Source organism: Pholcus phalangioides, unplaced genomic scaffold (genome assembly GCF_987345545.1).
Source record: "Pholcus phalangioides strain wild (caught in Gottingen) unplaced genomic scaffold, Ppha-v1.0 ptg000015l_1, whole genome shotgun sequence".
NCBI classification, from domain to species: Eukaryota; Metazoa; Arthropoda; class Arachnida; order Araneae; family Pholcidae; genus Pholcus; species Pholcus phalangioides.
Window position 1 is genome coordinate 43406295 of NW_028301608.1, and position 25313 is coordinate 43431607.

At 33.6% G+C, this 25313-nt stretch overlaps 2 protein-coding genes across 3 annotated transcripts in view; one reads left to right on the top strand and one right to left on the bottom strand.

Annotated features, from left to right (window-relative positions):
* Positions 1 to 25313, top strand: part of LOC149076070 (sperm-specific sodium:proton exchanger-like) — a 113832-nt gene that overhangs the window by 26925 nt on the left and 61594 nt on the right. For both annotated transcript variants that reach the window (XM_089243593.1, XM_089243595.1), the window contains exons 6-8: positions 2152 to 2286; positions 9949 to 10046; positions 19830 to 19893. In XM_089243593.1, the coding sequence (XP_089099719.1) occupies positions 2152 to 2286; positions 9949 to 10046; positions 19830 to 19893 (297 nt within the window). The remainder of the gene's footprint in view (positions 1 to 2151; positions 2287 to 9948; positions 10047 to 19829; positions 19894 to 25313) is intronic.
* LOC149076071 (uncharacterized) lies at positions 21974 to 23147 on the bottom strand. The gene is made up of 2 exons (XM_089245488.1): positions 22869 to 23147; positions 21974 to 22623 (listed from the first exon to the last, which is right to left on the bottom strand). The coding sequence occupies exons 1-2, from the start codon at positions 23129 to 23131 to the stop codon at positions 22494 to 22496; spliced, it is 393 nt and encodes a 130-aa protein (XP_089101614.1). The 5' UTR covers positions 23132 to 23147; the 3' UTR covers positions 21974 to 22493.

Below are 25313 nucleotides of genomic sequence, written 5' to 3' on the forward strand. Positions count from 1 at the left end.
TAAAATAGCTGCCTCTTTAGTGGAATTTTGGAGGCAATCATCATTTACACGAGTGGAAAATCAGCTGTAATTGCTACAAGCTGCTACAATTTCTGACATCTGCTACATTTTGCTACAATTTCTGACATTTGCTACATTTTACTACAATTTCTGACATCTGCTACATTTTGCTACAATTTCTGACATCTGCTACATTTTGATACAATTTCTGACATCTGCTACATTTTGCTACAATTTCTGACATCTGCTACATTTCGCTACAATTTATAGCTGTTTGCTACATTTCGCTACAATTTATAGCTGTTTGCTACATTTCGCTACAATTTATAGCTGTTTGCTACACTTTGCTACAATTTATAGCTGTTTGCTACACTTTGCTACAATTTATAGCTGTTTGCTACACTTTGCTACAATTTATAGCTGTTTGCTACATTTTGCTACAAAAATGCCAAAATTTTTCATTTATGTGTCATCTTGCACTTAAAACAATTTTCCCTTAAGAAACTTGGTTTCATCGTAATAAAAGCTGAATTTTCGATAACATCATTTGTCGTACTCGCAATTTTACTTCTTGGAGCCACAAATGGAATTAGCTTGAGGCCCTCTCTCTCCAGGATTTGGTGCCCAGCATTCCGACATATAAAATGGGGCCAAATTATGCGAATTGTTGCTCATCTGCAGAACAACGAAAAACACCCTTCAATTGCTTTTCCCAGCTGGGTTTTTTTACGAAAAAAGGTTGACTCCTTTGATTCATGCATTCCTTACTTATTTTTTAAATTGTATCGATTCTCTCCCTGACTGGCTGTACTTGACGACTCATTCATGTATCCTTTAACAGAATGGAGAAGTTCACGAAAGAACGTATTATCTTAATAAAGTGACGAAATCCCGTTCAAAAGTGCATGAAACTGAAGAGTACAAAAGCACAACTTGGACTTGCATCAGTGGCAAGAACAAGGAAAATAATTACCTTTCTAATGAGTGCTTCAAGTCTCTCATGTAGTGATTTTTTTTAAATTAGTGATTACCAAGTGATTACCAAGCTAAATCTGAAAACACTCATTTTCAGATTAGTTTTTAAATCTTAAATACCATATGCTAAAATGTCTCTATGTTAAAAGCCTCTCATTTGTTGATATTGTAGAGAATATAAAAATATATAAATATTAAGATGTCTCAAAATTTTTTTATTTACGAATTAAAAAAAAAAATTATTTCTTCTGGAGGAAATCTCTGTATTTTGTGCCTTGGAGGGAGGCACCTCCTTCCTTTGAGCTGAGATAATGCTGTTTTTTAAAGTAAAAAGTTATCCTGTGTACGCTACTGCATATACAGTCAAACCTCGTTAGTGCGTCACCCGGTTAACACGTCACTCCGCTTAACGGGTCACGTTTTGGAAGTCCCAATTGTCCTCAGGCAGGAATTGGCACAGCTATGGCTTACTCCGTTTAACGAGTCACTCCGCTTACTAAGTCATATTTTTGCTCTCCCAAGAGTGACTCATTAACGAGGTTTGACTGTATATGTAAATAGAAACTGTGTATTTTATTTACTGTCAAAATTTTAAAAGTGTTACAAAACTGATAAATGCTGCTACAAAAACAAAATTTTTTGCTGCTACAAAAATAATTTTTCCTGCTACAAAAATCAAATTTTCATTTTCCACCAGTCATTAGAATCACTGTTACTTGTGCCAGATTAATTAATCTCTGATTCAGATTATTTTTCCATTTTTACCTCCACTTTTTTTTCTGAAAGCTTTTGAAACATTTCATATAAAATGGATTCAGCTAATAGAAAGAAAAAAAAACATTAAAAAAGGGAGTTTTTGTGTTTTTTTTTCAGAGCATTCGTTCTTTCAGAACAAGACTTTTAGCATCAAACTGGACATTCGGGAGCTTATCTTTTTCACCTTCATGTATTAGACATAGAAATGAGCTGACCAAATCACAAATGAATGGGGACAATTAGTGATGAATTAATGATTCAATTACAATAAATGTGATTCAAGTAATGAATTCTTTACCAAAAATCCTTTGAATTATTGTCAGACTGATATGCTTGATAGATACATGATGAACATCATGACAGACAGATATCTCTTAATTCAATTAATTTTTATCTTTTGATTCAATTTTATTTCTGCAGGTGGATCAAAAATGTATGTACATTGCACGTACCAATGTAGAGTGTCAGTTATGTCATGAGAAAATACCACCTACAGAAGTAGAAAAAATGGAAATGTGGGAAGAAGCTCGTAATCGTATTTTGACAACTCTGAAAGTAAGATTTTCTTTCAAAGCTGTATCAATTGGTGTTTTAAAACTTCTCCTGTGAGTGAATTTAATGATAAATGGTTAAACAGTTTTCTGCTTTTTCTTTGATATTGCCATATTACAGCGGAACTTTGGTTAACAAGCTTAATTCATTTGCCAACGTGGTCGTTATCCGAATGGCTTATTATCTGAATCAAACTTTCCCATAGGAATAATGGAAATTCAAATAATTTGTTCCACAATTATTCATTCACATAAAAATGACTAATAAAAACTGTATTCAATTAATAATTAAACACATAATAAATAATACAATAAAATATCCCTAATATAAATTGATAATGTTTATTCAAATTAACTTACTCTAAGCTACAAGAGAGCGGAGGACTATCGTTTAGGACGATCTACAGATTCATTGTTGCTTGCAAACTTAATCTTTTTGTGTGATTTTCAATAAAAAAAACCTTATCTAATGACACTTGCTTTTCCCTCCTTTTTAGGATTTTTGGGAAATAGGAAATTGCAGTGTTCTCGTTGGACAGATTCATTGTTCATACACTGCTACAACTTTATTGGGAAGGGGGGGGGGAGGCTCTTTTCTACACAGTTGCACAGATTCCCACACTCTACACATCTTATTTTATGTGAGGGACTTCTTACTCCTCTCTTCATCAGAGAAAGAGAGAGTCTATAAACTCTTGCTGGTTTGCTAACTCATCCAGGGCCGTAACTAGGGCTTTTGCCACCCTGGGCAAAAATCCAGCCGTCCCGCAACTTTAAAATTCAATAATTTTGTTAAAGTTTTCTTTGCTCCCACCTAAAACTGCCGCCCCTAAATTTTGCCACCCGAGGCAGTTGCCCCCCCCCCCCCATCATTACGACCCTGCATGCATCCACACTTCATCTACCGTCAATTTCTAGACATTTTCCACCACTAGTTCTTGAATGCCATCCTCATGCACCTCCAGTCCATGGTCTTCCCCAAGCAAACGATCTCTTCAACAAGTAGTGGCTCCTCAAAATCTCGTTCACTAATGCAGCCAGCCAGCCAGCCCACAGTTTTCTCCAAACAGAATTTAAAAAAAAAACTTCAAGCACATATACGCATGGCTGCAGTGCTACATTTAGTTTTGTATCGTAAATATTCACCCTCACACATGTGTTAATTTTCCAAGTGAGGCACGCTTACCAAAGATTGTAAGAGAAAATATTACCCATAATTCCATAACAAGTGTGTGGGCAAAAGCAAAAAACCATCTGCTCAGTTGTGATAACGTGAAAATAAATAAACAAAGCCCAAATATTTGCTCATAAATCGAATCATCGCTCGTTAACCAAGTCAAAATTTGTTTAAAATTTTTACTGGTTATGTGAATTGCTCATTAATCAAACTGCTCATTAACCAAAGTTCTGTTGTATATTGCAAACCATATCAAAGATCGCTTTAGATCTGAATCCACACCCTAATCTTGTTTTTTTGCTCCCCACCCTCCCCACATCAGCACCTAGACATGTTTACATTGCATTTATATCGTATTTTCTATACTTTATACTGTATATGTCTGTATTTTGTATCTACTCGTATATACAGTAAAACTCTGATATAATCAGAGCTGCTTATAATGAGAATCCTGCTATAACAAGTGATTTGCAAGTAATTGTTGAGGGCATAATGTTGGAAGTAAAAAAGTATTTGATGATAGTGTATTAAAAATTAGAAAGCTTTCATTATAACATCAAAGAAATTTACAAAAAAAAAAAATCCAGTTCTTTTTCTCTTTTTTCAAAAATTATACTGGAGATGACACTTATATTATCAAATGTTCCTTATAAAAATTAGTCTGAGGTACTTCTAACAAACGCTGGACACAAAAAGTTACATTTTTTACTTAATCTTGCTATTTAGAGTTGGGTTCATATGATCCTTAAGAATATTTTTGAAAAAAATAAGTTCATTTTCAAGTTTGCAAAAGTCCTTGGAAAAATTATTGTAGTCCTTGAAAAGAAAAAAAAATTCATATGAATTTCTTCCATTCATTTTTATTCACCCTCCTTTTCCTAAACTATTCTCTGCTGAGACGAAAACAGGTAGAGTAATAGCGATGAGTTACGGGACAGTATTCAAAACAGGACATATGGTCACACATGCTTGAGGTATTTCTGTGTTTCTCTAGTTAACTAAACTTAAATCAGTGTTGCTTAGTAACTAATCTATTAAGTAGTCTATTAGACAAATGTTTAGTTATCTAAGGTTAAAAAGGTGTCTCTTAAAATCTGGCACCAAAACATTTCGATTAAGTTATTGCTTCAAAATATTTCAAACTATTAAATTAATGAATGCCAGTTGCATATATGTAGGCTGACCATATTTCCTCGATAAAAATATGGAAAATTGGATCCCCAAGTACAATTGGATCACCAATTATCAACAAAAATTATGATAAAGGTAAGCAAAGTTGTAATTATTGGTTGTAACTATTGCTAAAACCACCAAAAAATCAACAAAGGCATAAAAATGAAGCATCATTGCATTGATGGTAGATTTTAATTTAAATGAATGCTATATATATATAAATTGAATAAAAAAACATGTTAATATAACAACATAATTTAAAAATTATTTATAGGTTGGGAAAATAGTTTTTACTTGTTTGCAATAAAGAATAAAAATTCAAGTAGGTTTTGTGGAAAATATATTTTTGATAAAAAAGTTGGGATTCAAAATATGTGAATGCCCCAGAAAATAGAGGTAATATGGCCACCCGACACGCATGCGACAATCACCCTACAACTGTGCTTTCTGATTTTTTTAATCAAGTATAAATTTCAGTACTGTTTCAAACAAAAAATAATTTCTGCTTAGATGTGATTTGTATGCTAAACTACAATGGTTTTTTAAAAGCAAGCCCTTTGGAACTAGATATTGTCTACAGGTTAAAATGAACTATTTAAAAAATTATATACCTTTATTTAATCAGAATTTCAAACTTTAAATTTAAAATGAGTAATGTTGAACATAAATAAATAAAAATAATTTGATTATTTGAAAAAAATCATGTTTTTTATCGACGGTGATATGAATGTCCTTGCATTTTTTAATTTTGCCTGGAAAAGTGCTTGTATAGTTTTTGAGTTTTTCTACTTTCGAAAAGTTAAGGATTTCCCGCTATACACATGGGATATGTGATGGTTTCATTCGACTTCTGTTACTACCAGGGCTTATTTGACTGGTAATTACACAGTATGTAACGATTTCTGAATAGCCAACAAAATTATACTAAAAAATTTATTCCAATTTGTGGGAAAATGTTAAAACTATAGGCCTACGGATATAAAAGTGAATAATGATATAATGAAGACAAATTTTTTAATTGCTTGGTTGGCTAAATCGCTTTGATAATATAAAATTCTATGGAGAAATGTCAAGAAAACTACCAAAAATATCAATTTCACCACTGTAGTTTTTTCCTTGGTGGAGGAAACCTAAATGAAGTTTTGATGCAAATAAAGCAGCAATTAAAAATAAAATATATTATAAATGGAATAAATCATTTTTTATTATAAATTTCTATTTTAATTGCAAATTTATAGCAGGGGATTTTAGTTATTTTAAACATAAAAGATTACTTGCAAATTTCCCATTGAGATAGGCTGAAATAAAGACAAATAGAATGTACGTACAGAGAATACAGTTCCCTCTTATGTAACCGACAAATTTTAAATACATATTCACATCCAAAATTATTTGAAAATAAAATACAGTACCCATAAAAATATGTTATCTAAAAAGGTTACCTTTTGAATTTATGATCTGACACTTATCTTCTGATTTCCCCATTCATTTAAATCCTTGCAAAGCGATTTCCTGGTGGAATGATTTTCTTTTCCCTTCCTGGGTCTGATCTGTCACCTTAACCGCCACATATTTCCTCACCTGAATATTGGAGCTATGTCAGATTTGTATTGGTGAAACTTAAATGTGCTTGTGTGTGTGCTCTCAGCATTTGGCATGTTTTATGTTGGGTAGGTGATGCCATCTATCCAGTGTCACAAATAGATATTTTCCAAAAACTGTCAAACATGCATTTTGGTGCTTCGTGCAATGTAGAAGAAGCAGTTATAGAGGGTGAGTTCGGCGCCCCCTGTAGTCCAGAGCCCGGGACATTAGACCTGCCTTCTTCCTTTCCCCTAGTTGCTGCCCTGCATCTATCCTGAAAATTGGTAAAATGCATGGATTTGAAATTTAATTTATACATATTTGTGGTGTAGGTCTGTGTAATCGTTGTGCTAGTTGGCAGCTAGAGCTTCTTTTTTTTTTTCAAAACAATAGCCAACTCTTGGGAAAACCTTAGAAAACCATATTTCCAGCCAATTATCACTGCGCAATCGTAGATTCCAAACCTGGATTTTCCCCAGAGGTGAAATTTGGGGGGGGGATATGGGAGCCCCCCAAGATGATCAAAAATTAAATATATTTTTGTAGAAAATTTAAATATTGGGAAAAATACACTTACACTATTTGTTAATTTAAAATTGTTTTTAAGTGTTAGTGACCCAAACTTTCTCTGAAAAATTAGATCCCTCTGCCCTTCCAAAAGCTGATTCTGCGTACACACTATGTGATTTTCGTGATGCAAAATGGTGACTACCACATACAGCTAGATGACAAAACTGTAGATATTCAAGGTAGAGTTTTAGAGATTCTGATTTTTTTTTTCTCAATGATCTCGGAAAATGTTTTAAAATTTGAATGGCCATTTCAATCCTTTGAGATTTTTCAAAACAATATGCATTCCCAATCTTGTAGGAACACAAATTTATGCCCTATAGATGCTGTCTTTGAATGCTGGTAGATAGCCACGAAAGTACCATAATTTCCGGTATATAACCGGATGGGGAAAATCCACAGAGAATGGTGGATTAAAGTCAGTCGAGGCCCTGGGTGTAAAAGAAAATATTGGTCCCTTAAATTAGAAAAGAGTGTGAAATTTGGGGTTTTCAGGGCCCCAAATTTGAGTTTAATGGTGGGTGCACAGAGCACCCATTAAATCCACCTTTGCCCGCAAGGAAGGAACTCAGAAATTTTAAAATTTAGCATACTGTGACATTTATGATGTCACAACCAGGATAAAAAATAATGAACATCACGAGGAATTACAACTAGAGTCGAGAATTAGAACTTAAACGTTTTCTCCAAATTAAATTTAAATTGTTGAAGGATTTGATTCAAAATATTTTACAAATTTTGACAAAAGTTAATATCCCCAAGTCGACCGTCAACATTTCCATTCACCGGGAGTAAGTTCATTTTGTAGCTGGATATTGAAGTCAACTCGTCCAGTCTTTTACCTCGGCAGGCCTTACATGATGATGATTCAGGAACATGGAGGATTTACAGAGGCATTCCAAGCTATGCCACCCTAACTCCCCCGGTGGAGTTAACCAACGAGTGGTGGATATAAGTGAAGTGTGATTACAAATGTGTAGAGACAACACTATCAGTGCCTTTTATACTGAAGTGGTGACTAGTCTCCATCGACTGCATCACCGATTTCCATACATTTCCAGATTTTCCTCATCAGCAAAATCGTGCTGCAGCGGCAGTAGGAATGACGCCATTTCACAACAGTCAGTTGAGAACCTCGGGAGCGATGTTTACCAGTTGCTTCAGATCGACAACATTGAACTGGCACCAATGACCTGACTAGCGATATGTGGGTGAGAAACAATTAACAAAAATTTATTTTAAATGAGGTGGTCCCTCTCCACTCGCAGCGGGTTCGTACCATTACAATACGGCTCCCCCATTCAGGGACACAACCAGATATCCGTCATCTTATTCACCAACCTTAGTTTATATCAATACAATACCATAGCTGCCAAGTCTCCAGAATTTTAGCTTTATCTCTCAACCTCCTGAAAAGTTTTTAAATCTCCTGAATTTTTACGGAAATCACAAAAAATCCCTAATTGTCCCTAAAAACTCCTTACTTAATTTAAAAAGAATCCCTGAAGAATTTGTTTTTTTCTCCCTTTCGAAATGACGTCACACGTCATAAATGGGGGAATAGTAAGAAATTCCTTTTTTAAGGAAGTTTTACAAACTCTCTGATGGTAACAAGAAAAGTTGTTTGTCTTATCGTGCAGGGAAATAGCTTAGCAGCCAATAATCCTGGATAATAATTAAAGATTATAGTGACGCGCATGTGGTCAAAACCTCCTCTTTTGTTGAAGTTATGTACTTGTGATAACAAAATATGAATACTGATAAAGGATCAGTCAAGTATTACGTCAGCATCGAGGGGGGGGGGGGTTTCGGATTTGCTGACTTTTGATGACGGGGGGGAAGGGGGGTTTGAAGGTTGCTTACGTCATCAACCACCCCTTTTTGAAGATATGAAATATTCTAAGCTGCTGACAAAGTTTTGCCTACAAGGAGGGGGGTAGGGGGTCAAAAATGGCTGAAAATCTGCTTATGTAATACTTTAATGGCACCTAAGCAAAAAAATATTTTATTAATTTCAAAGATACTTATTCTGATGAATTTCCTTTCATCAAACGTTCCAGAATAAGGCAGACTTTTTCTTTTTGCACAAGTTGTGTTTAGGATATAAACATCGGTCACACATGGTGGAAAGACTGACATCATCACCCATGTGAAATAAAAAAAAACATCAAGTGTCACAAAAAGTCGCGTGTTCTTCAAAAATTGATGCTTTTTTTGCTTCACCTTCCAATGATATTTTGGGGTCATTCGCGCAGAATGTTTGTTCACCTCGTTTCTGATTGAACACAATATATATATATATATTTTTAGATCATCATTGAAGCTTTGGCCTCCAATTTCACTTGTTTTTTGTGTAGGGATTTTATTCCCAAGTGTTTATCTTCCATGTGTGTAAAATTCCTATTTTAATGTGACTTCAATTTTTGAGTAGGGGTTTTATTCCCTATGCTTCAACTTTTATTTGTGGAAAATCCCTATTTTATTTGGAAAAATCCCTTTCGTATTTATTAGGGAGTGGTTTTAGTATAAAATACGCATACGTACGAAAATCTCCTTAATTTCATTTTCAAACTTTGGCAGCTATGCAATACAATAAAGTACTTCATGTGTACTGCTTCAAAGTTGTAAAACAAGTTTTTCAAGGTCGCATGATCATGATAGGCAGTAGAAAGAAGAAAAAAAGGGAAAAAGTTGGAGAAGATTTTTCTCTACTCTTTTTCTTTTTGAAACTAGGAAAGAACGCATCCCGCAGGACGTGTGAACAGAATTTCAAATCAAATAAAATTTATTCATTTTCAACATACAGAGATTTAACATTAGTTTTGTAAAACATATTTATCATCCAAAAGCTGTGATGCCTGTAAGGATGATTGTAAATTTGCATGATAATTAATTAGTAAAACATATAAAACATGAACAGAAACATTACAAAGAACATGTACAACATAAACCTGATAAAATTATCAATGTCAAATTAAAAACAAACATTTTTTTTATTCATCCTTTTTTGAAATTCCAAGTATTGACGTGCTATAGCGTGTCATTGGCATCTCTGCATGTAACTGAGAGGGTATATAAGTGAAAGATTACAAGTTTGTGGTTGTGTGTCACTTATTACATCGTTTTGTAGTTTTCTGCTTTTAATGTGCATATTTTTTTCAGTCTTTGTACTGGCGATATTTTCAGAATGGCTTGATTTCCAAAGAGACTGTGTTAATTTTAACCAACAGCGCAGATAATGCAGCTGACATTCCTGAAAGGTATGACTTTATACTAATCAATACTTAAACACTTATTTCCAATAGTTACACACTTGACTATTTACTGAAAAATTTGGTCATGCCTAGAAAGTGACTCCGTACTTTATAATAAAAATATGCAATAGTAATGGCTACTAAAATGTACCTGAGTGATGCTTGTGAATGAAAACTTATTCCTATTACAATTATTTCATTTTATTTTGTTTCAATGGTCAGGGAAAATGTAAAATATTTGACGAAGGTCAGGGGAAATATGCAAATCTTCAATAAAATTCATGGAAAAAATTTGAAATGACCAAAAATGAAACTAAAAAACATTTAGAAAGTTAAGATTTGATATTATGCTATTGTGTTTGTCAGTAGGTGGCTTCTATGCAAAGTTAATAAGATATAACCAGTGTTGGGTTTTTGACGTCAAAAACTTTTTTGACATGACAAGCATCAAAAACTGTTGAAATTGTCAAATGTCTTTTGATAATGTTTTGAACACAATAGGTATATAACATGATGAAAAAATAACTTTTTGTATATTAAAATGGTTTATTTTCAAATATTAATTTATTACAATAATTACATTATTAATTATAATTTACAATTTAGAATTTTTCAACATAAGAGTCTAGAACATGGGTCTTCAACCTGTGGCCCACTCGTTTACATTTGGTGGCCCGATAAAACATTTCGATCAATTGACGCAATATCATTCAATAGGGTAAAACGAAGATTTCGACAAAAAAAAAAATCACCCAGCTTCATATAGACTTATAACAAGGACAGGCTGATCAGTGTATAGTATTCAGCTTCTTAATAAGTCCTTTAAAAAACACAAAAGAAACTACATTATACACTCCTTCACCATAAATAACTTCTAGTACATCCTATCCTCCTTGAGTGGAAGAAAGCAGAAATGAATGGAATTTCCACTGTATCGTATTTTTTGGGTGCATGGTTGGGAAAGGAGCAGGTGGATGTATGCATCTTGATTGATTGGAAGAAGGATTTGTACACTATTGGTACAGTTAGTTTACTTGTGCTTTTGATCTTTGAAGCCTTTGATCAGAAGCCTTTTAGTCTTTAAATGAATGCATGATGGTGAACCGTGATAGCAAAAAAAAAAGAAGTTGAAGAAAAAGTGAGATTTTTTTTTCAAGAAAAGTGGTCATCCCTTTATTTTTTCGTCTAACACAAGGCTAAAGCAATTTGTCTCATTTGCAATGAGACCATAGCCATGATGAAAGAATGCAATGAGACCATAGCCATGATGAAAGAATGCAATGAGATCATAGCCATGATGAAAGAATGCAATGAGACCATAGCCATGATGAAAGAATGCAATGAGACCATAGCCATGATGAAAGAATGCAATGAGACCATAGCCATGATGAAAGAATGCAATGTTAGGAGATAACTTGGGAGATAGCTTGGTTTACGATACCAAGCATAGTGTGAAGTATTCTGGATTAGAGGGACAGTTTCAAAGTTAAAAAGTCAATGAACTGAAACCGACACTAAACTGTCAACAGTTATTATTCTTTGGAAGAAATGAATAGTCTGAAAATTGTGTTCATGTTGGTTATATAATAGCAGAAAAAATTGTGAAATGTGGGAAGCCCTTCCTTGATAGAGAATTCGTTAAAGAATGCCTTCAGTCTGCAGTTGATGTGCTTTGCCTATCACAGGCTTAAGTTGTTTCGAACATTAGTTTGTCTGATATGACAGTAGCAAGATGTGTGGAGAATCTGTCAGCAGATGTATTCAAGCCTTCAAATCCAAATGCAAGGAATTTTTTTTTTACTCAGTAGTAGCTATGGATGAATCAGCTGATGTAACAGATGCTGCCCAAGTAGCCATTTTCATTCATGGTATTGACAAAAACTTCTAAATTGTTGAGAAGTTGGCGAATGTCATTACACTTAAGGATACCACACGAAGTTTTGACTTAATTTCAAGTTTGGCAGAAACATTGCCCAAATGTGAGTTGGACTTAGGCACCATATTTGCCACAACTTCAGATGGTGCTCCCTCTATGACCTGTCAGAAGACAGGGGTAATCATATTGATAAAATCAGATGCCGAAAAATGTGTAAATATGAAGATGATGGCTTTCCACTGCATCATACACCAGGAAAACTTGTGCAAAAAGTATTTCTCCAACTTTGAACATGTAATATCTGTTGTAGTGAAAGCGGTTAACTTTATTCTATCCAAAGGACTTAACCATAGACAGTTTCAAAAATTCGTAGAGGATTTGGAAGCTGAGCATGGCAACGTTATTTATTATACAGAAGTACGCTGGTTGAGCCAGGGAAAGATGCTTCAGTGCCTGTTTTCCTTGAAAGAGGAAGTTGATGAATTCATGAAATCCAAAGGAAAACTTATTAGAGAGTTTCAAGATAAAAAGTGGGTGAGAGATTTCACATTTCTTGTCGATGTCACTGGTCATCTGAATGATCTAAACTACTGCTTAAGGTCTGGATACACATATCCGCATTGTGCCAGGACCGTAGCTTGGGCATCAGTTGGCCGTAACTCGGTTCGTCCCCCTTCAGACCACACCTTCCATGAGTAGCCCATGCTGTCACCGTATGCTGGCCATCGAACCGTGTCAGTTTGCTGTAAGAATTTGACATAGCCAGTTCAAAACTGTTCAGCAAATTTAGTAATGGTGATTTGGCTATAATAGTCCTGACATTGGAGGAAGAGGAGAATTTGAAAAGAAAAGATGCAAAATCGAAAAAAGAAATGGGTAAAAAAGCTATTGCATTGTGCTTTGGGGCAAGTAAATAAAGTTTTTATATAAAATATTTTTATTAACAATCACATTTATTGCACTGAATTAAATTTTTTGGGACGGCAAAACAGATTTTATAAAAATATAAATGTCTCATGGATAAGATGTTAAAATTTGTGTAGTTAGTGGAAGTTATATGCTTCCATTTAAATGAGATAAAATTTTATTAAATAAATTTTGCATTCACAAAATTTCGTTCATGTTTGTGATATAATCTTCACCCTACTCTATGAGGCCATAATTTATTTGAGATTATATCCAGGTGTTAATAAGAAATTGTTTACTTGAATTTTAGATTAAAAATTGTTCAAGAAAAATCTTTATTTTTTTGTAGTTTTTTATTTGGGTTTTGAATTTTAAATGTAAATTCTAAAATATTTAATAGATGTGTAGAACAATTTAATGTATGGAATGAATAAAATAAATACTACTGTAAATAATCTATCCATATATGCATATAAATTTTGTTTCTGTCTCTGTGTGGGGGGGGGGGGGGGGGTTTATTTGGACTAACCTCCACCAAATTGTTTTGTATGTACCAAACAGGAACTTGCAAGAACTATAGAATCTTAAGAGCAGCTGAGAGTAAAATGAGGAGAGATGGCCAGGCCAGGTGCTATTTGACTGTGTATATATTTTTTTGTTTATATGCCATTGGCAGAGAGGAAATAATTTCCTGGAGAGATATATTGAGAAAAAGCATTTTCAAATAGCAGAAATGTATTAATATAGCAAAAAAGGCATTTTTTGACACTGTAATTTGAATTTTTGAAGTGAACTCTTTAAATTATTACATTTAATACACAACACACAGATGATAAAGGAAGAAGCATGAAAGAAATAGATGTTAACACGTTGGCTACATGATTGCTAATGCTTGAGAGAGCGAGAGACACAGAAGCAGAACAGACAGCAATTTTAAATCACTTAAACATTATAAACAAAGCACAGAATAAGGTCTATTAGATGCTGCCATCTATATTAACGAAATAGATCACAGCAGTTAATTTCCCATTTTTTAGTATTTTTTCCCTTTGCCATATAAAATTCCATTGCTTCAGGAATATTCATGTAAATTTTCAAGTCATTCTGACAATGGCTCTACTTCTACAGTGTTCTAAACCAAAACTTTAGTTATATATAATCACCCTGTATATCGTAAATTCTCGCTAACTAATCTGCATTATTTATGCTTCATTAAATACATTCACCAAATTTTGTAAAATAGTGTCCTAATTAAGTATAATGAAAGTAACTGGAGAAAACCCCTTTATATTATATGGTTAATAGTAACATTAACAATTTTCGAACTCACAATAATTCGTTCTGCTCGGTTTTTTCTATAGACCCCATCCCCAATACCCTTTTTTTGATTCTATCCACCACTCACCCCCAATATCCTTGTCCAAACAGGGTATCCTAAAATTATTGAAAAAACTGAAACCCTATTCTGTTGGCCCCAATGACATCCCAAATTCTATTATAAATTCTGTGCTGATGAAGTCGCCGACTATCTTTCAATTCTGTTCAGTGTTTCACTAAATACTATTATCCTCCCGAACGACTGGAAAATAAATAAAATTATTATTTAAACCAAAAACCCTGTTTTTTTTTTTTGGTTTTTTTACCAACCCTGATTTGAATACAGCTTCAATTGGAAAACCATTGCATTATAAATGCTAGTAAATATACCATATCATAGTGCAAAAGTAAAAATAACTAAGTTTGACTAAGGATAAGTTGCAGGAGTTTCTTAAGCATCATATACAAGCTAGAGTTGTCAAATTAAATGACATTTTACTCCTACAATTTAGTATTTTGATTGCTAGATATATTTTTATGTTATTCATAATAAGCGTATTGTTTTAAGTATCAGTGGTTATCTAGATAATTTAATAATAACAGAAGTCAACTATATGATGTAATAAACTTTTTTAAATGCTTATCTGTTGTAAAAAGAGTACAGTAGATATCAATGCACATATATAAGCAGTTGAAGAAACTTTAGAAGGTCAAGAATCATCTTGAATCAGGGAATGTCAAATCATTCCAATTTTTCCTTCAGTGTTTATGCTATGCTTTATTCAAATTATATATTTTATATAAAATATATATGTATGTATATATTTATGCAGAGTAATTCTGTAGAGTAGAAAATTATTTTACAATCATATTAAATATTTATTCTTTGTATAACAGTCACGTTAAATATTACATGCAATTAATGTATTTGCAATAGGAATTTTTATATTGAAAAGCAATGTTTGAGGTTTTTGGCGTGACAGTCAAAACCTGCCAACCCTGGTTATAACCAGTTATTTTACTTATAAGGAGTTATTTTGCTTATACAATAAAGCCTGTCTTCAACGTAATCGTAATACAAATACAAATACAACGCCACAACAGGCAAATTGCCCAACGAGGTGGCTGACTTAAGAACATCATGGATCCCCGAGGCCCTACCTACTACTACTACACCACACATGCATCCCCCCCCCCCCCCCCCCGCGGAACCCCCCAACGAATCGGTACATGCAGGAATGTGAGTGTACGTGTAGTGCAACCTGACGTAAAGTTTGTTTCTGTGTAATGCTTGTTATGTGTAGTGCTGTCATCTGCCCCCAGTTTTTTTTACTAACTATGAGTGAAGTGTTATGGTTGAATGATTTACCGTTGTAGGACTGTTGCTCTCTGTGGCGAGACTTTTTAACGGGGAGATCGGCTCGCATTTGCGCCTTGAAGTTGGGAACCACAGAAAACCAACTTCAGCCGACCACCACTGTGGGGTTCGAACCCGGATCCTTGCATCACGAGTCCGGCACTATAACCACTCGACCACCACAGCGGCTGTAAGGGACCAAGATTATTTTTCGTTGAACACAGGTTTCCGCTTAATAAAGATTTAATTGATATAATGTGTAAAATTATGTAACAATCTCATGTATGATTGAAATAAAATAAATATTAATTAATTAAAGATAAAGTAAATAATTTAAAAATAGATAAAATAAATAAATAATTTAAAAATAGATAAAATAAATAAATAATTTAAAAATAGATAAAATAAATAAATAATTTAAAAATAGATAAAATAAATAAATAATTTAAAAATAGATAAAATAAATAAATAATTTAAAAATAGATAAAATAAATAAATAATTTAAAAATAGATAAAATAAATAAATAATTTAAAAATAGATAAAATAAATAAATAATTTAAAAATAGATAAAATAAATAAATAATTGGTCTATAATTACTAAATACTGTATTTAGATTTTGACATATCTGTTTTTCCTCTAAAATAACGGCATTTCTGTTCTTCAAAAATTTTCAATAAGGGTGTCAATATCTGTCGTGTTAGGTTCAGTTTGTACATTATTGTCTATGTTTATGTAATCCTTGGCATCGGGGCTATAACTAGGAATTTTGTGAGGGAAAGAGCAACATGATTTTGTCGCCCCCACCCTAAAAGTTTGATGATTTTATAACAGTGTTTTTATTCCCACCTAAAATTTCCCAACTCCCCCTTTCTTGAATTTTGCAGTCAGGGCAGTTGCCCCCTTTGCCTCTCTCTAATTCTGGCCCTGCTCAGCCTTACGATCACGGAATTCACACAGCTTGCATACAATTTTGTAAGTCTTGTATATCATTTGAAAATCCAACAGCTGCTTTTCCGAAAAATGTTGTTAGAACTTCAAAAACCAATTGCTTTACCAGATATGGCTTATCAAAATCACAGCATCAAGCCAAAATGGTTTTTGCTAATCTAAAGAGCGTCTGATGTAAAACTCACATTTGCAAGCATAGATTGCATAAAAAATTTCGGCACAGCACTTTAACATTTTGTATGATCCTTTGGTCTATTGGTCCCCAAACACTCAGTGATTGTGTGAAATTTTCCGTTAGAGGGTAGAATTTTCCTTTCAGTTTCTGCGTTAGACAGGTTCCGTTTAATCCAGGTTTTTTAATGTTTATTTTGGCATTGAAATCACTGGAACACGATTTTTTTCTGTTGAAAACAGGTTTCCACTTAATACAGGTTCCGTTAAAGACAGGTTTTACTGTATGAAATTACCCCTAATAATCATTTAAAGAATGCTCTTGAGGGGAATATGGGAGAATATTCTCTGGGAAGTGTTATAATAATATATACCTTCATCTTAAGGATTTGACTTGTGAATGAATGTCTAAAAAATATTTTAAAATGCTACGTGTTTAAGAATAAATTTAAAAAAAAACCCCCAATAGTAAACTGATTACAATAGTAAAGAAAAGCTGTACAGCAGACTCTAAAGCATAGTTTCCCAACCTTTTTTGTCCCATCGCCCCCTTCTTCAGAATTTTTTTTCTTCCATCGCCCCTCCCCAACGCAACCTAACCCATAGAACCCTATGTTATACCTGTAGCTTCTACCGCCCCCTGGAACATTCCATCGCCCACGTTGGGAATCGCTGCTCTAGACCAAGGGTGTCAGACTCAATTGGAACTTGGGCTATTTGCTTCAAAATTATATCTCAAGTGTATCTATCGCCAAGTATTAAAAATCTGTTAATTAATAATAAAAATTTGATAACTGTTAACTAAAAATGTGTTAATATTATCAATTAAAAATTAATTAGCAGAAAATTTATAATCATTTACAAAAACTTCAATTTCAAGTGAAAGAAATGGACCATATGGACCATAAAATTAATTTTACAAGCCAAGTCTGTATGATGCAGCATATTTATAGCATAGCCTATCTCTGCTGCATTAGGTGCATTTTTCTCACACTCTTTCGAATGATAGAAGACTAGTTAGTCAAACTTTGATATAGTCTAGTTATCCGCTATTAAACCTGGGTCATGGATGAAGAAATTTCATGAAACATCTATTTTTAAAAATGATTTCGTGACAATAGCTCCAGCTGATGTATGCATAGATGGTACCTTTATTTCCAACAGGCAGTAATTGCAATTGTGTTTGGTGAAGTAGTTGATGTATGTAGAATGCTGGATAAATTGTGATTATGAGATTGAAATGTTAAAATCTCCTGAAGTTTGTTCGTCAAGATGATTCAAAGGGGATTCCCAATTCAATGATTTGGTATATAAGTTTTTCCGGGCTGTGGTGGCAATTGTGCTGCATCGAACTACATGAACTACATCACACTCATGAACCATTGGCCCATGTGAAAAGATAGTTCAGACAAATATAAATTGTGAATTTGTGATATGAAGTAGAAAATTGCTTATTATAATGATACTTGTGGAACATAGTTATGCACAAGTAGCTTCAGTTTCAGATTTCATTTTTCCCTTAAGTGCCATTGTTCCATTTATGGAACGTCGTAGAAAACAAGGAAAAATTTTTTTTATTAAAATTTTAAACTAGATCTGTAAATAGTCATGTAAAAAGACCTAAAATCCCAAATTTCGGAACAAAAAGTAACTGTTGACAGTTCAGTATTTAGACCAGTGATTCGCAGCATGGGCGATGGAATGTTCCAGGGAGGCGGTAGAAGCTACGGGCATAGCATAGGATTCTATGGGTTAGATTGCGTTGGGGGGCGGTGGGAGAAAAAAATTTCTGAAGAAGGGTGGCATTGGGATAAAAAAGGTTGGAAAACTATGATTTAGACGGTTAATCAAATGCTTTATGGTTTATGGATTCTCTCTCTTTTCTCTCTGTCTATCTCTCTCTCTGAAAAATTAAAACAGTACAATGATCTTACAAATACAACTAATTTTCATCTCGAAGGTGCATTGGAAAATATTTGCACTGTGTGTGAGAAGTTTTCAAAGTGAACAAGTTTTTTAGATATTCTAGCATTTGATAGGAATTTTTACCAATTATGACAAGCTGCAAAGATGTTATTTATTTATTTCATGGAAATGCATCAATAAATCTTCAAGCATGCCAATCTAATATTCACATAAAAATACATTAATAACATTGTTTTTCATATTATATAATATAAGTAGTATGCTACTTATACATACAATATAAGTAGCCTTGTTCCATATTATTTCTCGCTCTTGGAAGGGTATAGGGAAGAGATTTGTCTTAGATCAGTGCTTGATCAAAGTTAGCATGCCTTTTGATAGAGAGAAATTTGTGAGTTTTGGTCAGGAAAGTAATCAAGTGGATTTTCCTGTGTGAATTCTGTCTCTTACACCAGTGGTGCATTTGCCCTTTCATGCAGTGTTGGTCTGCATTTCAGATTTCTTTGAAACGCTAAGACCATTGAACTGATCTTATGCTTGGTATGTAACAATAATTAATGATAATAGTATCAGGCCTGTGAACAGCCTATAAGCAGGCCTGGGAATCTTAGTTTAAATGTGTAAACATTTGAACAGCGATTTAGATTCTGATTAAACCTGTAGGTCTCAATGGACGTACCCTTCGTATGCACGAAATGACCTGTGGATTGACGAAATTATCAAATATATTTACTATTAAGTATAAAGCTTTTAGTTGTAAAATAAAAACTTGAGCATTTTAGGCAACATGCATGGTAATGTGTTGAGATGTTTAAACTCTTGTCAGAAAAATTTCCTGACACAGGGGTACAACAGAAACGGCGATATGACCACAGGAAAAAATTGCTACCATAGGGAGTCGTCCCCCATTGAGGGGTTAGCGCCCCAACCCCTCGATGAGTATAAAGCTGTTCGAAATCAGCAATAAATTGTAGGTCCCGGCCTAATTAGCCCTCGTGTGCAGAAAATGACCGTGGTGCGAAACGATGACTCTTGACAGCTTATCTCTTGCACATCTTTTTAAATTTTTACGTTAGTTTTTTAATGCCTGGTTGAATATAATTCATTGATGTTGTTAAAAAATTTCTATTGTATTAAAATGGTCATTCACAAAAAAATAGTGCATATTTTGTTTCATGTGATATTAGCCATTTAAAGTGAAATATTTTGTAAGAAATGCCTTGCTGCTGTCACTCAAACCATTATCTATATTGTACTAAGCATTGCTTGATTTATTTCCATGGCAGATTGATTGATTTCCAAAAACTGATAGACGAGTATATGCATGTTCCAAAATATGTTTTGTGGGCAGTGAGTTGATTTTGTTCATATTTTTTGCAAGTATTTTTTTAATGTGTCTTCAAACAAAGAGAAAAAATACCCCTTTCCTTCTCCCCATTTTCTGTTAATTAAGTCAAGAAAAATGTACACATAGTATCAGAATTCCTTAAATTCACTTCATTTATTAAACACCGAAGTGACCAGCTTTTAAACTTTTTACTACATTTATTTGTGATTGGTCCTAAAAGTAATAGCAGCTTTCTTGTTAAAAAAAATTCTAGCTGAGTTTTTCCTAATTAACTAACACAATTAACATTTATACCATTTTTTTTAAAGTTATTTTATTCTAAAAACAATTAACCCTTAAATTCTCAATTTTTTTTTTTTTTTTTTTTGAGCTAATAATTCTTTTTTTCATAGTTGCTGGCATGTATTTCGAAAGCCACAAAAATCATTTAAAAAAAATCTATTTTGAATTATACTGCTTATAACAGGACCTTATTGAAGCTGTGCGAAGGCTCAAAAACTGCACATAAAATAAATATATTGAAATGATATTTATTTTTCAGGTATATTACTATCTTTGTAATTACAACTATTGTGAGAAAAAAAAAATTTGATTGCAAACTTCAAGGTAAAAAATAAGTTCAAACAAAACATTTTAACAAATCAGCTAAATAACAGCCACACATGCTCTGCAACAATGATTTGCTGTTGCTAATTGGGACATTTACCAGCGAATTTAAAATAGAAAATGGGAAGAATATGACTTCACCTTATGTGCAAAGGCGATTCTAAATTTTTATGTTCAAATTGGTTGCAGTAATGAATGTTTAAAAAACCCTTTTCACATGCATTCAAGGGTTAAAAAAAGTGAAACAGGTATCTGAAAATGCCTTAAAACTTGAAACAATGCTTTAAACGTGAAAAGTGGGAAAAATGCAAATGTGTGTGTGTTATCAACCAAGAACCTAAATTACATAACATGGTATTGTTATTAGATACAGGGCTCCCACTCATCCTTCTTTTCCTACTTTTTGGTAAAATGTCCTACTTTTGTCCTACTTTCTGGTTTTGTTTTACTTTTTAGTTTTTGTCTTACTTTTCCTACTTTTTTAACAAAGCCTATCAATAAAATTTGTGTAACTGATTTTAATTGAGCAGGGAATAATTGATAAATTGCCAAATATTACAAATGTTGGAGATTGCAATTAATTATTTCTGCCAAAGCAGAAATTGTATCGTTTTTAAGGTTAAGTCTAAATTGTATCTTTTTTTTGGGGGTGGGGGGGGGTTGTATGTGGACTATTTGGTTTATTAATTTTTCATTGGCTTAGTTTGAGGGTTTAACAAGTATAGTAGTCATTAAAAACATCTGTCTGGATGGTAAAAATAATTTTGTATTTATTACTTCATGGTCTTGGGCAGTAACTAACATTCATCATTCAAAATTATGGTGCAAATAGGTGAAACAACATGTTTGCATTACAAAGCAGTTACATACATAGGCCAATATTCTAGGTTCGGTGATTCTGATGTTACCCAATAGCATTCAGTTGTCATTTTTAAGGCATGAAGAGGCATAAACGATATTTGCAATACTCAGCAGAGAGCTAGAAATGAAAGTGCTTCATTTGTCAAAAGTGATTACACTGGCATTGAACAGTAAAATATAAACAAATCCCTTTAAAACAGGGGATGGACAATGCAGTAAAACTATCTGGGTCTCTTTGCCTTATTTACATCGGATTTTGTAATTTTTCACATTTTGCACTGTGCTTTTGAAAGTGGTCTCGAAGAAGCGTCATTCTTAAAAAACGTATGTCTTCAAAATTTGCTGTGCATTGTTGAAGAGAGTTGACAAACTCTGTACTTTGGAAGACTACAAAAAAAAAAGTAATATATATGAGGAGAGAAAGCAAAGAATTATCTGTGGTTGTTAGCACACTGTTTTAGCCAAAAATTGGTTTAGTAACCAAGTCATTTGTCATTTTGCTTTGGCTTGAGTCAACCTTATAGGATACTAAAATAGTGCTATGAAAAAAAAATTAAAAATTAAAAAAAAAAATTTTTTTGGGGATTTTTTTCTCATTATGCTATAGCCCGTTCACATGTGCAATATTGCGGTATCGTTGGGGGGGCTAGCACCCTCTTGACGGCCGTTTTTCCCTGCGAGGGAAAGAAATGGGGAGTAGGCATGGCCCCTTCTCTTGAGAGGATATTTGAGAGGTCGTTACTTTCTTTCCCATAATTCTCTGCACGGGTAATCGGAAAAACCTGACGGCCATATTGGAAGATAGGGTCAAAGTTGATTCAAAAGATTTTCAGTTCGTTCATCGTCATGGCCAAGATCATCGTTGTGACATCTGATCGGTGGAAAGAGGCGGAAGTAATAGAATTTTTAGCAGTATATAAAAAATATGCTGCAGAAGGTAAATTCGACGGTACAGTTCACGATAGCGAGTTGTACCGTAAAATAACCGAGGAGTTGGCGGAGAAAGGCGTGAAGAAATCGGTATCACAACTCCGTACCAAATTGAAATCTTTGAAACGAAGATATCGAGCCAAGAGAGATGCTTTAAGACGGAGCTGTGCGAGCAGCAAGCACAATATAGATTTGCTAAATTACGTTATTCGCCAGAAGTCCCAAGTCTTGTGAGGGTCAGGGCCACTCGCCTTTCCACAGAAAGTGGTTTTCTGACGACAGTTTTTTTTTCCAAAGTTGGCCGCAGCTTGTTGCATATTGACTGGCATGTGGACCTAATGCAGAAAAAAAAGTAAATGACAATTAATTGACAAAATAAGCATGTATAATTATTTTGGGAAAAAAAGTAACTTCAGAGATTTGAGGGAAAAAAAATTTTGTTGACTTTGGTGAAAAAGGCTTACGCTTGCTATAGCTATTTACGCTGATGTGTTATATATCATTTCAATTTCATCCAAAACACCGAAATAAACGTCTCGGTAATAAGTAAAAAATAAAAAGAAAGAATTAAATACCTCACCTTTCAATCCTGAAATTTTCCTTCCAGTCTTGATTGCTCCAAGAATTCAATACGATTTCTTCCCACCAAACGAAGCTTCGAATTTTGGCCCACATTCTTCGTTGTGGAAAGGCTAATGCCAATGAAGATGCAACAGCTCTAATTATGGCATTCATTACTCTCATCATTCGCCTGCTTCGAGCATTCCTCTCATCCAGAGCATTTTCAAGATGATTTCTCAGGTAGATCAGAAAAAAATTGAGATACTCCACGTGGGATTCCATGTGTAAACAAACAAGGATCGATGGGATAGCTAACAGACTTCCGGTCGACCCACGTGACTTTGACGACTTCCGGAAAGCGGGGTGAAAATGCTTGTCCATGTGAACGGGTTTTAGTAAAAATCCTTGAAGCCCGTTTTAACTGCGCTCTTTCTATTTCCCATGTGAACGGGGCTTATGATTATGTTGTCTAAGGGAGTTACCCTCCCCCATCCTACTTTTTAGTCCTGCGTTTTCCTACTTTTTCTAATTTTTTGAGTGGGAGCCCTGTAGATAGAAATTTTAATTTGAAATCTCATTTGAAATATGCCCAGTCAAAACTTGTTTCATAGTTTATAAATGCTGTTGTCATTTAGGTCAGTGGTTTCCAACCTTTGGAAGCCTGCGGCCCAGTTTAATTTATTTTTGTAAGTGGAAGGCCAGTTAAATACACAACTAATGAAAAATGAATAGGAGAAAATGAAACGGCAGATCAATCATCGCCCGGTATGAATGATGTCGCGGCCCAGCAGTTGAGAAACACTGATTTAGTTTTTACTGTCATATTACTAATTTGTATTACTGTTTTGGGAAGGAGGGGCAATGATTATATCAGTACCATTAAACCCATCATTCAGACTCAGAAAAAAATAATCTGATTACTAACTAATGATTACTTCACTCCATCATTTCATCTTTACTGGCATTTCATCATACTTCCATTATGACATTCATAGTTTTGTATAAATCTAATTTCCTCTTTACTCATAACCAACGGTGTCTTTTCTCCTAATTTATTGAAGACATCAAATAAGTAAACAACATTCTAAATGTTACTTTAATGCCTTACACCAAAATTTTACAATAAACTACCATACAATATTATTATTCTTCCACACTGTTATTTAAAAAGCATGAAGATAATCTTTTCTCGATAATTAATATTAATGATAATTTTTTATTGCACAGCTCGATAAGTTTACAACGTTCAATTTAATTTCATACATGAGTATGGCTCCTGCTTGATTGCCTAAAATTATTTAATTTTCTAACTGATTTCTGCATTTGATCATAACTTGTAGTATTGCATTTTTACTTATTTTATGTATTTGTGAATATTCATCATACATAATTTCTATTCAAGTCATTCTGTATTTCATTTTATTGTTATAGTATATAATTTCACTATATTTGTATGCCCCCCCTTTCATCTTCCCCCCCCCCCCTCAGAATTAGTAATAGAACTTCATCAAATTTTTTTGGCATGCATCAATATAGATTCATCAGTGACCTCTTGATGGATTTTTCCCTCATCATTATGTAATATTAGACAGGGTTCGTAAACGCTTTAGAAAAAATTGAAGGGGTAGTAGTATCCATCTATAGTTCGTTTCAGGTTAACTTTGCAGTGGAGAGAAAGGTAGAGAGTGTACTCCTTCGCCGCAAAATAAAGTTCCCATAAATCGGAGTTTTATAATGATCATTTATACAGAATATTTCAATTTTTTTAATGATTTTGTGAAAAAAAATATATATATATCGTTTTGAACCGATGTTTCTTCATTTGAAATTTTTAAATTAGAAAAAAATATTTTTTACCATTATCCAAAAATCTATAGCAACCACAACGACAATTTCGCGGTATCCTAGAAATCGTCCATACCTTACCGAGGCCGCGCATCGATACATTGGTTAAGAGATTTTGTTGCCATAGCAATGAGTGATAAGGTTCCCTCGTAGCTTCCTCTTCACTGCAAAGTTAACCTGAAACGGACTATAGATGAATACACTCATGTGCAAAATTAAGAGAATTTGCACATTGTGCTCTATTTTCACAAAAAGTACTGAACCAAAGGTACTAATAATGACACAGAAGTGCGCAAATATTGTGTCGAATACTTAAGTGTACACTATAAAAGTTTTGTAAAAGCTCTTTGGTAAAACGGGAAAAATTCAACCAATAAGATCACCGGTTGCATTCGATGTGCCTATTGGTTGAATTTCTTAACTTTTATAAAACATATTTTATAAAACTTCATCGTGGAATCCCGGCCTTACGCCCAGATTACAATTTAAAAATTTTATAATAATTCTTTTAAAAAATAACTTTATATCATAAACCTTTTAAAGTGAAATCCATCCTCAGATTAGTCACTTCTGAAATATAAAATTTCATTTTTTTTTTTCAGTTTATAGACTGAATATC